Genomic DNA, 12,561 nt, shown 5'->3' on the forward strand with positions numbered 1-12,561 from the left:
CAGTGCCGTTTCTGGGCTTATCCGAGGGCCCTTTGGCGCAACTTCCAAGGGAAAAAAAAAAAAAAAAAAAAAAAAAAAAAAAAAAAAAAAAAGTAATGGCCGGCTTTGGAGCATCTCGATTGCACCTGTAACTCTCCGTCCTCCTGCGCCGCATCTCCCCGCCCAAGTCCAAGTTCTGCGCTGTCAAATGGAGTGAGCGCCGAAGCCTCACGGAGCGCCTCGAGACTCTATCGCCGCAAAATCCAGCAATGAGTTCCATGTTCAAGAAAAAGGGCGGCCTCGCCTTCAAGCCAAAGATCCCGTCTGCTCGGCCTCGCCCCGCGGTCCCCGCTACCGATGTGCAGGTCGAGAAAGATGTCGCCGAGACAGAGGCCGCATCCATCGCGGCGGTAGAGAGCCCGAGCGTCGAAACCAGGGAAGGCTCCAGCATCGTCGCCGGCACCAGCGAGTCGGAGAATGTCGCCTCTCGGGAGCCGTCCAGCGTTGCGGAAGCTGACTCGACTGCCGCATCTGAACCGCCCGCGCAGGATGTCTCTGGCCTGAAACCTCAAGAACAACCCATTCCGACAGTTGAACAGCAACCAAGCGCTCCAGAACCCTCAACTACACCCTCAACTACACAGCCAAGCGAAGAAGAGGCAGAAGCCGCGACGGCAAGCCCATCATTACCTTTAGATCAGCCAAGCGCCCCCAAACCGCGAGAACCACTTCCCGTCATCGCAGATGACAACATCGCACCGGAACTGCGAGATCCCCCGCGCGCTCCCCAAGGGCCTCAGGATCATGTCCCCGAGACAGAGTCAAATGAAGCCACACCAGCACCGCCTCCGGCCCCGAAGACAAGAAGCAGGAGGAAAGCGCCCGAGTCAGCAGCAGCGCCAGATAGTGTCGACGACCACGCAGATGCCGAGGCGCGGCCGAAGAAGCGGCAGCGCAAGACGCCAGCAAATGAAGATGGTTCGACGGCTCCGAAGCCCAGGCAGAAGCGCAAATCTCCCACCCAGGATGGAACGGCTACGCCGCGCACACGAGCAAGGAGAGCTCGCTCAGTAACACCAGACGATGCAGAAAGCCAGGTCGTCGACCTGCAGAACCTGAAAATGACCGACCTGACAAAGGACCTGCACATTGGCAAGAAGTTCAGCCGTCACGACGAGCTGCGAGAGCGAGAGCGACAATCTAGGATAAAGTCGAAGCTGAAGAAGCTCATGGGCGACGGCAGCCGCGACGAGTCCGAACCCCCCGAAACATCGCCAGACGACCCCTCGGTCAAGAGCAAGAGCGCCACACCAACAACAACAACAGCAGCAGCAGCAGCCCTGCCGTCATCCACGCCGGCGCCCGCCTCGGGCCCGCAGTTCCGCATCGTCGACGGCCAGATCATCATCGACCAGAGCTCCCTCGTCATGGACAGGCACGCGCGCGCGGCCGCGACGAGGGGCGACATGGAGACGGTCGAGGAGAACGACTTTACGCGGCTCATCACCAGCAGCTCCTTCATGAACACGTCCAAGCTCAAGGGCCCCAACATCTGGACCGAGGAGGAGACGGAGCTCTTCTACCGCGGCCTGCGCATGTTCGGCACCGAGTTCGAGATGATATCCAAAATGTTCCCCAACAAGCAGCGCCGGCACGTCAAGCTAAAGTACAACCGCGAGGAGCGCCACTGCCCGCACCTCATCAACGCGGCGCTCATTGGCGAGAAGACGGTGCGCATCGACATTGACGAGTACAAGGCCTTTACGGGCATCGAGTTCGAGTCCGTCGAGAGCATCGAGGCCGAGCAGCGCAAGATCCAGGAGGACTTTGAGGCTGAGCAGAAGCGCATCGCCGACGAGCAGGCAGAGGTCATGCGCCAGAAGCGCGAGGAGCTCTTTGCCGACGAGGACAACGGGAGGAAGGGCAAGAAGGGGAAGAAGAAGGGGAAGCAGGCCGTGCAGTATGGGCTGAATGGCGAGCCGATTCTTGCTGGCGAGGCTTGAGGGAGTTCTTCTTAGTTTATTCCCCCTTTCTCTTTCGCGTCAATTTCTTTTTTTGGCCAGAATCGAAGTGGCTGGTTTTCTTTTTTTTCTTTCCCCCTTCTCTCCTTTTTTTTGTCTCTGGATTTTTTTTTTTTTTTGGACCGTTAGCATAGAATTGGCGTTAAGAGACTCAGAGAAAGCTCGGGCAGACTCTCGGGGACGAAAGGACTCATCTTTCCAGGACAGGCGGACTTTGCGATTGCTTAATAGGTACTGTTCATCGTTGAGGCACGTCAAAGGCGGAAACAATCACATATTACATGTATCTTCTTGACGAAGGAAAAGATCAAGATAAACAAGTGCTTCATTTTCCTCTTACTGCGTTCCGGTCCAACCTATACCAGTCTTACTATTTACCGAAAGGACCACGAATAAGAGTCTCAAGACGCACAAGAGTCTTTTTGCTTCAACGACCTTTTCCTTGTTTGCCAAAGTCCATCTCAACAGCCTCCATCGGATCCTGTTTAAAGCGTCTCGTCCTACCCAGTCCCTACCCGTCTTCTCCAGGCCAATTACGCCGGCACATCCTTCGTCTGGCCGGCTGACCTGTAGATGATACTTGGTTCTTCCATCAGCAACATGAGTGTGGCGGTTTGCCACCTAGTCCTCCTACGTCCCATTTGTCAAGTCGCCATGATAGTGTTTGATTTGCCCTTCCACGTAATTTCCTACTCATTATCGTATCTGACCATGTCACTCATCTCTCGGTTTCAGCGCTAGTTCGTCGGCGGCTCGTCGTCCTCGGGCTGGTCGAAGAGGAAGTTGGCTGCGAGCTCTTCATTCTTGTCGCATGCAAAGTAGGCCTGGATAGCTTGGTCGCGATCAAATCCAAGTCGACATAACTGAAAAAAGTAGTTAGCTAAGCCCACCATGACTGACCCAGTGAGAGGTCTAAGGAAAGAAAACACTAACCCGCTCAATCGCATCGCGCTCCTCTTCTGTGACGGAAATAGCCTGGGCACCGGGGGGCAGCGGGACATCGTCCTCGGCATCCTCGCCAAGCAGCTGGAGGAACTGGTCCGGATTTGACGCAATCAGCTGAGCAAGCTGAGGGTTGCCAGCACCAAGCTGCTGCAGGATGGGCTCGAGCATCTGGGGCTGCTGCTGGACAACCTGGCGAAGCTGCTGGAACTGGGCATTGTGGCGCAGGAAGTCGAGGTTACCCAAGTCACCTTGGGCAGCAGCAGCAGTGGCCGCGGCCGGTGAGCCACCCGAGGCGGGGGCGCCTCTTCGCTGAGCAGCGAGGTCGAATAGGTTCACACTGCCATCGTCATCACCAGAAGGGGCAGCAGCTGCAGGGGCGGCCTGCGGTGGGTTAGCCCGCTGTTGTTGCTGCTCCTGCTGGATGCTTTCCGGGATTCCCTTGAGATTCTTGGTCAGTGGCGATGGCTCCATCTTGAGAACACTGGGTGCTGCTACCTACAGTAAGAAGGTACTCGACGGCTCGGTCCGGGTTGTTGAAGGCAGCGCGCATGGCCGCCTCGATCTGGGTCCTCTCAAAGCCCATGGCCTCCATGTTTGCGATAGCCTCGGCCCGCTCAGAGCCCATAGCCAGGCCCGAGGGCGTCCCCGTCGAGCGGTTAGGAGTCGGGGTTGCGGGAGGGGCGGCTTGGGTAGCAGACTGGGCGGGCGCGGGGGGAGCGGCGGGTGTGCTGGCAGCCGCTGGTTGCGCAGGAGTAGCTGGCGGTGGTGCGGCAGCAGCAGCAGCGGCAGCAGCAGGCTTTGGCTGTGTGGCGATGGGTTAGAATCAGGCAACGAAGCATCGCAGCCGAGGTGCTCTTGATGTCAGGACGTACCTTGTTCACCATGCACACAACGAATCCCTTCTCCTCGATGTTGTAGGACTGAACGGTATCGTCATCTTTCAAGATCTTGCCTATGAAAAGTCAGAACCAGGTGGGCGGTGCGACGGAGCCGAGGTGAGCTATGTGGTACCTGAGTAGATCAGCTTCTGGCTCTTAGGATCCCAGCCCTTCTCGGCAGAGATTTTCTCCTTGACGGCGGAGATCTGATCGAGCACGCGGTGGTTAGCAGCCAAAAAGGGTATAGGTGGGCAGCCTCCTTCAGAGGCAAGAGGGCAGTGAGACGTACTTTGTCCGTAGGCTCAACCTCGAGGACGAATTTTTGTTGCTTGAGGTCCTGATGGAGAGAGGTATACGTCAGCCACCAAAAGCACCGACGACGATGACAGAGGGAACTCCAGTCAAGGGCAAAGCTGGCAAAGAAGCTCTGCGCATGACTTTCCGGGCCCAGTAACGTGACATACTCGGAACGTGACCTTCATGATGGGCAGCTGTGCTCGTTGCGGCCGGGATTCAAGAGGTCGAGCGGGATGCCTAGCTGTTGTCGTTGCCAGGCGGGCGGCTGAGAAGCGGGAGTCGATGCGCAAAAGAGCCGAGCAAGCGGGAGTCGGTAGGAGAACGCGCCGCAGTACAGCTTGAGGCTATAGCGGAAACTGCAGCAGATGCGATGCTCTGGCGGGAGTTGGTGATGAAGGTCCGAGATAGAAGCTATGGCGAGGCGAAGGGTTCAAGATTGGAGGAAGTGGCGCGGGCTGGTGGAAGTTGATTCAGGCTGCGGTTTTGCAGAGCAGAGCAAGTACTAGTAGGTACTTGTGAAGAGGTACCGAGAGGTGGGGTTTGGCCCAGTGGCAGCTCAGAGCGGCAAACCATGAAAAGTCACTGCAAGACTTGGAGGTGCAAGAGGGGCCGCGGCGAATGAGATGCCAGCCCTGAAGAGCCCTGTGATGTGATTTGGCGCGGTACTTGGTGCTGGGTGGTGCAGCTGGTACCGCCGCCATTGCCTGCAGCTTGCTTTTTGCGGTCCCTGGTTGGCATTTGGGCGACTGTGATGCTGGCTCAGAGACTTTATGAGCAAGTACCTCGATGCCTGCCAGTCGCTGCGGCATGTGGCCTGGCGATGGCTGATGAGTTGAATTCAAGGTGAGGCAACCGAAAACTTCACCTTCGGGGTACATGTGTAAATGGAATCACACTCAGTACTGCCTCTTCTTGCTGTACCCATCTACTATCCTACTACTATTCAATATCTTACACTGCAAGTTGTGACCATCTCACAAACCATCGCATCTTGTCAAGCAGACGGATGCGACTCGCATGTCGCTGCAGCTCATCCTCGCTGACGACATGCGCCGCGACTGCCTGCTGCCTGGTGATATCACGATAAGCGCAATCAGAGGCCATTCATACGTCAAGCCGGCATTTGCTGCGATTGGAGAAACTAGACGGAACTTTGCAGCGTCGGATCAGCAGATGGACGTCTTCTAGCGCCATTTGAGCCTCATTTGTCATCCGAGCGCTGCATTCCGACTTCTGGTCTTCCAAGAGCGATTGTGTGATTTTGCCTTTATTTGCTTGGTAAATATCGCGAGCCAACGGTGTAAAGAAACCCGAGGTATCTATGCGTACATGAATATTTATATGTATATACACATGTCGAGAGAAGAGAACAAATCATTCAACGCCAACGCTCATCTAAAGTCTCCGGCCCAATCCAACAACAAATGGTATCATCGCCATGTCCGTCCCATGTCCCTTCTAATTTGTAGGTATTTCCCATTTGTTCCGCTCTTCTGGCGCCTCCGAGAATTTGATATAAAGTGTGCAGTTCGTTACAAGCTCAAGACACACAAAAGAAAAAAAAAAGGAATTGAATACGTCAAGTCGTTAACACCCTCCCAAACCCCCATCACAGCTCCCTCCGCAGCCATTCAGGCGCAGGAGGGGCCATTCCCCTGTCGGGAAAGGGAAACGCCTGCTGGCTCAGATCCAACTCGGACCGGTTTCCCCTCAGCGACCTGGACTCAAAGTCATGCCGGCCGAAGCCCATGTGCGAGCTGGGCATGCTGTCGCTTCTCAGGCGGTTGAGTGACAGGCTGCTCGGTCGATGGACGAGAACCCGCGCCGTCTCTGGAGCCGCCATGACGATGGTGCCAGGTGTCGCAAACGGATGCGGGTCGGGAGAGTCGGACCGGAACAGAGGGTGGATGTGAGCCTCGCTGCCGGGGGTGCCTGGGGTTGGGAGGTCGCGGAGCTCGCGTGTGATGGATACCGGGCTGTAGCTTCGGCTGCGGCGCCGGGTCTGGATACGGGGCGGCTCGAGGTCGGCAAAGGACGCTGGCGAGGGACTGCGGCTGGGCACGGGGCTGGCGGGAATCGTCTCGAGCCCGCGAGGCTTGCTTTGCGTCGGCGTCGAAATCTCCAGCACGGCCTCCCGGTTGTGGGCGTCCACCGTGGAAGTGTCCCAGGAGTCGAAAGCGTCGTCAGCCACGGTGCTTCGGTTGGCAGTCGAGTCGATGGACATGGAGCGGCTCCTCTCCTTCTCCTTTGAGGAGCGCGTCCTTGGCCGGCTCGAGACTGATCGGATGGATTGGGCGACGTAAGTGACGGACGAGGCAACAGTCTCGGCGACTGACTTATTGTCGACGGAAGTAGGCCGGCTTCGAGTGTGGAGCTTCGCCATGGGACTGGGCTCGTCCACAATGGGCATCGTCTGGCTGTACCTGATGGCCTTGAGGTTTCTCTTGCGTGACCGTCCAGACTCCTCGTCCCTGCGGCCTGGCCAGGAAGCGACACTAGCATCAGTCGAGACGGGTAGGATCTGGTATAGGGAGTATACCAGCTGAGTGGAAACGGCCAGTCCAAGTGTCACAGCAGACGCAACGAGGAGGTGCTTGTTCTCGCCTCCATCCGCCCTTGCCAAGTACACCAGAGCAGCCAGCGAGGTCGCAGTCGCAATTATACAAGCCGTGGCTTGGAGACCAGAGACGATCCCCCGCCACAGCTTCGACTGTCCAGGGAATGAAGGGATGGCATCGGCTGCGATGAGGCATCCGAGGAGGACGAGGACTGCAGCATCGAATACAGCAGCGACAGTTGAGGCTGCCTTGCCGGGGGAAGAGTGAGAGATGCGAACGCTGACTGCGATTTGCGTGCACAGCGTCGCCGTTGTCGTGGCCAGAGCAAGCGCTCTCAGCGCCAGGGAGAATATTCGAGGCATTGTGTCCTCTGAATGAGAGTTTCGTGGTGATGATTTAAACGAGGGAATTCGAGAGAAGAAGAGAAAGATTGTTCTTGGAGGAATTCCAGTCTATCGATCGAGGAGAGAACTGAAACACAGAAGCGACCCGAGCCAACCACAGAAGATCGATTAGCCCGCCGCCAAAGTGTGACACGGTCCAACCGGCGACCTCGATGAGGAATTCAAAAGGCGCTATGATATAAGAAAAGATTTTCTTTTTTTTTTTTTTTTGCGATGGCAGCCAACAGAAGAATCGCGATCAATGCGTTTCGTGAATAGCGGTTGAGTTGATGCTGCTTGTACTGAGTAGTTGGGTGGGCTTTAGTGTGTTTTCCCTGCTAGGCCCGGTACTTGGGTGGTGGGAATCCGGGGCTCGCGATCTTTTCCGATATGTGACAGCAGCAGTACTGCTTGAGATGGGTGACAGCAGCCACGGCAAACGAAAGACGGCAGGAAGCCAGGTGACGATTTCATTGATTCGATGGGAGAAAAGAAGAATAAGGAGCGTTGTGCTACAGTGGCTTGAAAACAGGCATCCCGCATAAGAGTTGGGGGGGGCAGTCGAAAAGGAGCGGCTCACAACAGGAGGGTTGGTGACCTGGACGAAGAAAGAAAAAGAAAGGAAAGGGAAGAAGAAGAAGAAGACCAAAGGCAGTGCTCGAGCTGAAGAGATGNGAAACAGCTACACTAAAAAGAGTCTGGGACGAGAAGTGTCATGCTGTCGGGGAATAATATCGAGTGCGCTCGACGAGGGGGTGTGTGTGAGGTAGTAGGTAGGTGTGTAAGAGAGAGGGGGGGAATCCCTGGAATAAGGCTTCGTTTCTGCTGGATCATCATGCGCGGAAGGGCATCCGGGCGCTGTGCACGGAGTAGGTACCTACTTTGTCATGCTTGGGTACAAAGCGGGCTGATGAAGAAACAGTTACGGAGCCCACGGCAGGGCAAAAAGGAAGCCAAAAAAGTGAGATTTTTCTTCGTCGGCCAGGTGGATGCAGGGAACAGGGGACGGCGCATCTTGGGAAGGGCAACCTTGCATCGCGACAGGGGTTTGGGGCAAACCTTGGCTCTTTTTTTTTTTGGCCCTTCAGCCCAATCTTGTTTGTTTATTTTCTACGAAGCAAATTATACTGTATAAACAAGCACAAGCACAGGACAGAACCAACAAGCAGAGCAGCCGGGCGAGAGAGACGGGGAGAGAAGAGCCATGCCTCTGATGTTTTGCTGGTGACGTTCCACGAGTGACATGGAGTCTGTATGTTTAGATCCAAAGTCTATTAGATGAAGGCTATCGATGGAAGCCAAATATGCTTTTCTCGATTCTCGCCGAGGTGGCTGCTTCATATGGAACAAAAGCTCCAATCCGGACGAGCATGCCCAAAAGAGAGATTTGCCTGGAAGTTTGTGTGAAAAGTTTGAAGTTTGTGAAGCCGAATTTGTCTGATCTTACCATACATAAAGGTCCTGAAGGGATGAAAGATACACAAAAGGAGGCATACAAGGTCGTACAAGTACCTGTACAGTGAGAAGTAGAACCAGAAAGAAGCAAAATCGAAGCCTTTTATTCTCAGACGACCAGGGGCACGAAACCGCCCCGGCATTGACCAGTCATGCGTCGCTGTAAGCATCCAATCCTTCTTTTGGGAGAAGCCGCGCAATCCTAGTTGTACCAGTCCAGCAGTTTGTCAGGAACCAGGGGGAAAAGAGGGCCCACGGCGCTGGGGCCAAGACGACGACGACGGCCGAAGCGTTTCCATTTTAGTAGCAGCAGCAGCAGCAGCAAAACCTCGTGTAAAGTATCCATAATAAACGTGAAATTCTGATCCCGGCGTCGTGGAAACTCCCCTGGGCGGATGGGTCGCCGGATCCATTGAAATCGGGCAGTAGGGCACTTCTAGTTCCTGGACCTTGTACAAGTCAGGTAAGCAGCACGAATTGACAGGCCACCGGCAAAAGTGATGACGAGAAGATGAATGAATGGTGGGAAAAGAGAAGAGGAAGAAGGAGGCATCTCCATAATTGCGCACACTGTTTGATTCCTCATCGTTGGAGGGACTCAGTTGCTGCCGAGGTCTTGGTTGGATTCATATCCACTTTGTTGTAGTATTTTCTGCCCTTGTCCGGCTGGCTTCTTTGTGACTCCGCCCTATCATTAGGGCTTTGTTGGTCATCAATCCCAGTGCGATGTACTGGAAAGCATCATCTCTATGTTTAAGGTATTATCTGGCCAAAGTATATCGTCGTCATCTGATCTGTGATCCCACAAGAACCAAAAAAAGGCAGTAAGCAGTAGCACGGAACTTTCTTTGCACCTCTTGTCGTTCCCTCATTCTCACGCATCTGACGGTATTAACTGGTGATGGTGCTAACCTACAAAACTCATACGGGCAACCCACTCACTCACTCAATGCTACCCTCCAGGCATTAGTACATATCACTCACTCACCCGTCCAAATGCACAGACATTCGCAGCCCAGCCGAGCCGAGGAAACAACACTCTTTCTTTCTTTTTTTCCGCCCCGACTCCGTGAATGAACGAATGAATCATGTGCCTCTGTCCCACCCCATGCTCAGTGCTGGGTTCTTACAAACTGTACACGTATCCCACCTACGTTGGTACGGTTAGGCACCTTAGGGTAAGGGACCTTCTTACCTGCTACTGCTAGTATAGTACCTTACCAATTGAACTGAGACATGGTACATCATCGTTTCTTCATCTCATCTCAGATTCTGATGCCGTGTCTTTGCCTCGCCAGGTACCAGAGACCGTTGCCCGGCTGCCATCTGCCCCTTTCCAGAGGAGAACCACGTTGTTGGAAGGGGGGCGTGAGAAAAAGGTCGATTAGTCGAGACAAAAACAGAGCCGTTTTGCCGTTTCAACATTTTCAATGTTTCTCCCCTGGTTCAGTTGCAGGTTAGTAACCGCGGCATAGGGCGCGGCTCCAAAACATCGGGTAAACATGAATAACGGCCCCAGGATTTGCACATGCTGCGCCGTGAGAGATTCTGAGTCTGCTGCAGGAGTAGCTTCAGCATCTTTTCCTACTTTCCTTCTTTTCGAGACGCAGTATGGTGTTATTCATCCAATGACTTGCAGCGCCCCGGGGGAATCCTCTGCATCGCCTCGTCCATGTGGAGAGCTCGCTCGCTTGCGTCCCCCCTTTTGACTCAAATCTCGCACATGTTGCTGTCTGTGAATCACAAGACTCACCAGTGTACTCTAGTATACGGTGACCAACAGTCTCACAAAGTATCTACTATGCCCAACACCCACCGTTCGTCTCCGGGGCAAATCTCGTCTGGAATTCCTGGACCACGTGGGAGAGAGAGCATGTGCGACATTGGACACAGAAGTAGATCGCGTTGAAGAAAAAGGGAGAAGAGAAGAGGAGAGGAGAGGAGAGGAGAGGGAGACTCGTCGAGTGGCACCTAGGTATCCAAGGCCCTACCCCAAGGCAGACAGTTTCCCGTACCTGCATCGGCACATCTGCATGCGATCCTTCCGCGAGCCGTTTGTTTCCGCTGCGCCGCTTTTCCTGGATTAGGAACCTGCTTGTACTGGCATCGATGCACTGATGCTGGTGTGTGCATGCGAGAAGAGAGCCTTGACTGACATTTGCTCTGACATTGCTGCCCTACTAACATTTGTTCTCGAGTACAAGTATCGAATGTACCTGCACACAATGTTGTGAATAGCTTCCAACGCTTCAAATTGATTACAACAAAGTTGGTTCCGCGTAGGTACAGTATGCATGAATCTCCAACGTCCAGCCCAGCGCGCGGCCCGCAGCGGAATCGCAACGCCCACCAGGCACCGGACCGGCGATTCCATAAAATGCTGCCTCTTCAGGCAAAGGAGGATTTTTGCTCTTGTTTTGTATGCCTGTCAAATCTCTTGCATCCCAAGTGGAGCCCGGATCCCCGGTGGCTGAAGCCCCCCTGCAGCTCAGCTTACTCCAGTCCGCCGTACCTGAAAAGGAACCCACCAGAGGAAAAACGCCGAAGGACAGCATAAAAGGGATTCCGACTTGGGCCGCATCAAGTTCGGCCAATTCGATGCCCAACTTCCTGCGTTCATGCTGCAGTATCTGCATGACACGCGCTGTATCGCGGGGGACACACAAACATGCACCGTATCTGCGCATAGAGCTCCATCTTCGTACGCCGTACAACTACAACCGCGTCTTCTTCCCCATCTCACGCACCTCCGCGATTTTCGTACGACGCGAACGCGGAAACTTGGGAACCTTAAAACATGGATCAGCTGTCTATTTTGTTTTCTTTAAAAAAAAAAAAAACAAGCATCATCATCATCATCATCGTTATCGTATGTATTGCCAATCTGCGCATGGCGTGACGTCAGCACGATGCAGACAAGCTTCTTTTGCGACGGAACCTTGGGGATCAGCGTTCCAGAACCAATGAGGTTGGTTGTACGAAGTTTCTTTTGGCGGACAACCGGTTCCGTCGAGCTGGGCATGGAGATGGAGAGGGTTTGGCAGGGGGGGGTGCCGAAGCCGTTGGAAAGCTTGTTGGCAATCGGGCGTTGCTTGGCGGTGCCTGGACTGTGGAATCGTGTACGGAGGCACGGAGTAGGACTTGAAAGGGTTCTAAGCTAGACGATCTCCTCGTGCCGTGATGTTGGTTCTAGAGGTACCTAAATGGCATGGAGCTGAACCATATAGACGTGCCTACTTCGTATGCCTGCGTCGAATCGCTTAAACTGGCATGTAAAGTGAAGGAGATGAGCTGAAGTTGATCAGAATCCAGTGGCTCAATTGCCACGAGGATCCGTGTTGAACCACGTGGAACCGCCTCCGGAATGCTCTCAGCCACAATGCGTGGTCCATTCGCCTTTTTCTTTGTTCCAACCCAGCTGTTGTGTCCAGCATGCATGCCAACGACAGAGTCCGCGCCCCAGAGCGAGCAAGCTTCTAGAAGGGAACACGATGCGTTGAACGCGTCATGACAAGTTGACGGCTTGTGAACTTGTCTCTTCCAATGAAGCTGGATTTCGGCGGCTAGACCTTTTTTCCTTTGGTAGCCTTGTGATCTACACAATGACTTGAAGGCAACAATTGGCTGTCTGGGAGCGTTGTCGACTGCAAAGGCAGCCGTTCCGAACTGAAGCTATTCTGTAATTGAGCACGAGCGACTTGACCAGTCCACAAAGAGTCCCAAACATAAGAGACATCGTCGTCTTGTTCAACGAGGTTAGTCTCCTCAACTCTCAACGGCAATGACTGCAGCAACGGTGATCTTTGGCGTCGCCACTCGTTTGCTGACATGTAAACATGAACACTGCCAATCAGATGATGAGAGTCTACACACTTCATGTACGTCCTCTGCCAGTGAAGACGAACCCTGATGGCCAACCGAGGCACTCGCCATCTCCCATCCAGAGGGTCACATGCTCCTCTGCGGCTTCTGCACGGATCGCAAACATCTGTCTGTGCATACGATATGTTCGTGTATGGAACTGCGCGCAAGTCTGCCCCCCCCC

At 54.3% G+C, this 12,561-nt stretch overlaps 3 protein-coding genes across 3 annotated transcripts; 1 reads left to right on the forward strand and 2 right to left on the reverse strand.

The window, feature by feature from the left end:
• Positions 1–248: 248 nt before the first annotated feature.
• Positions 249–1,982, forward strand: CCMA1212_002757 (Transcription factor TFIIIB component B; the record flags this gene model as incomplete). The annotated part of the gene is made up of 1 exon (XM_073700131.1): positions 249–1,982. One exon carries the CDS (start codon positions 249–251, stop codon positions 1,980–1,982), a length of 1,734 nt encoding a protein of 577 aa, XP_073561397.1.
• A 755-nt stretch (positions 1,983–2,737) lies between these two features.
• CCMA1212_002758 (UV excision repair protein rhp23) lies at positions 2,738–4,305 on the reverse strand (the record flags this gene model as incomplete). The annotated part of the gene is made up of 7 exons (XM_073700132.1): positions 2,738–2,863; positions 2,934–3,383; positions 3,445–3,747; positions 3,818–3,897; positions 3,957–4,029; positions 4,113–4,160; positions 4,288–4,305. The coding sequence occupies 7 exons, from the start codon at positions 4,303–4,305 to the stop codon at positions 2,738–2,740; spliced, it is 1,098 nt and encodes a 365-aa protein (XP_073561079.1).
• Positions 4,306–5,729: 1,424 nt separating this feature from the next.
• On the reverse strand, positions 5,730–7,040 carry CCMA1212_002759 (uncharacterized protein; the record flags this gene model as incomplete). Its single annotated transcript, XM_073700133.1, has 1 exon — positions 5,730–7,040. One exon carries the CDS (start codon positions 7,038–7,040, stop codon positions 5,730–5,732), a length of 1,311 nt encoding a protein of 436 aa, XP_073561080.1.
• Between the last annotated feature and the right edge of the window lie 5,521 nt (positions 7,041–12,561).

This window comes from Trichoderma ghanense, assembly GCF_004382785.1.
Source record: "Trichoderma ghanense strain CCMA-1212 chromosome Unknown scaffold_2, whole genome shotgun sequence".
Taxonomy (NCBI): Eukaryota; Fungi; Ascomycota; class Sordariomycetes; order Hypocreales; family Hypocreaceae; genus Trichoderma; species Trichoderma ghanense.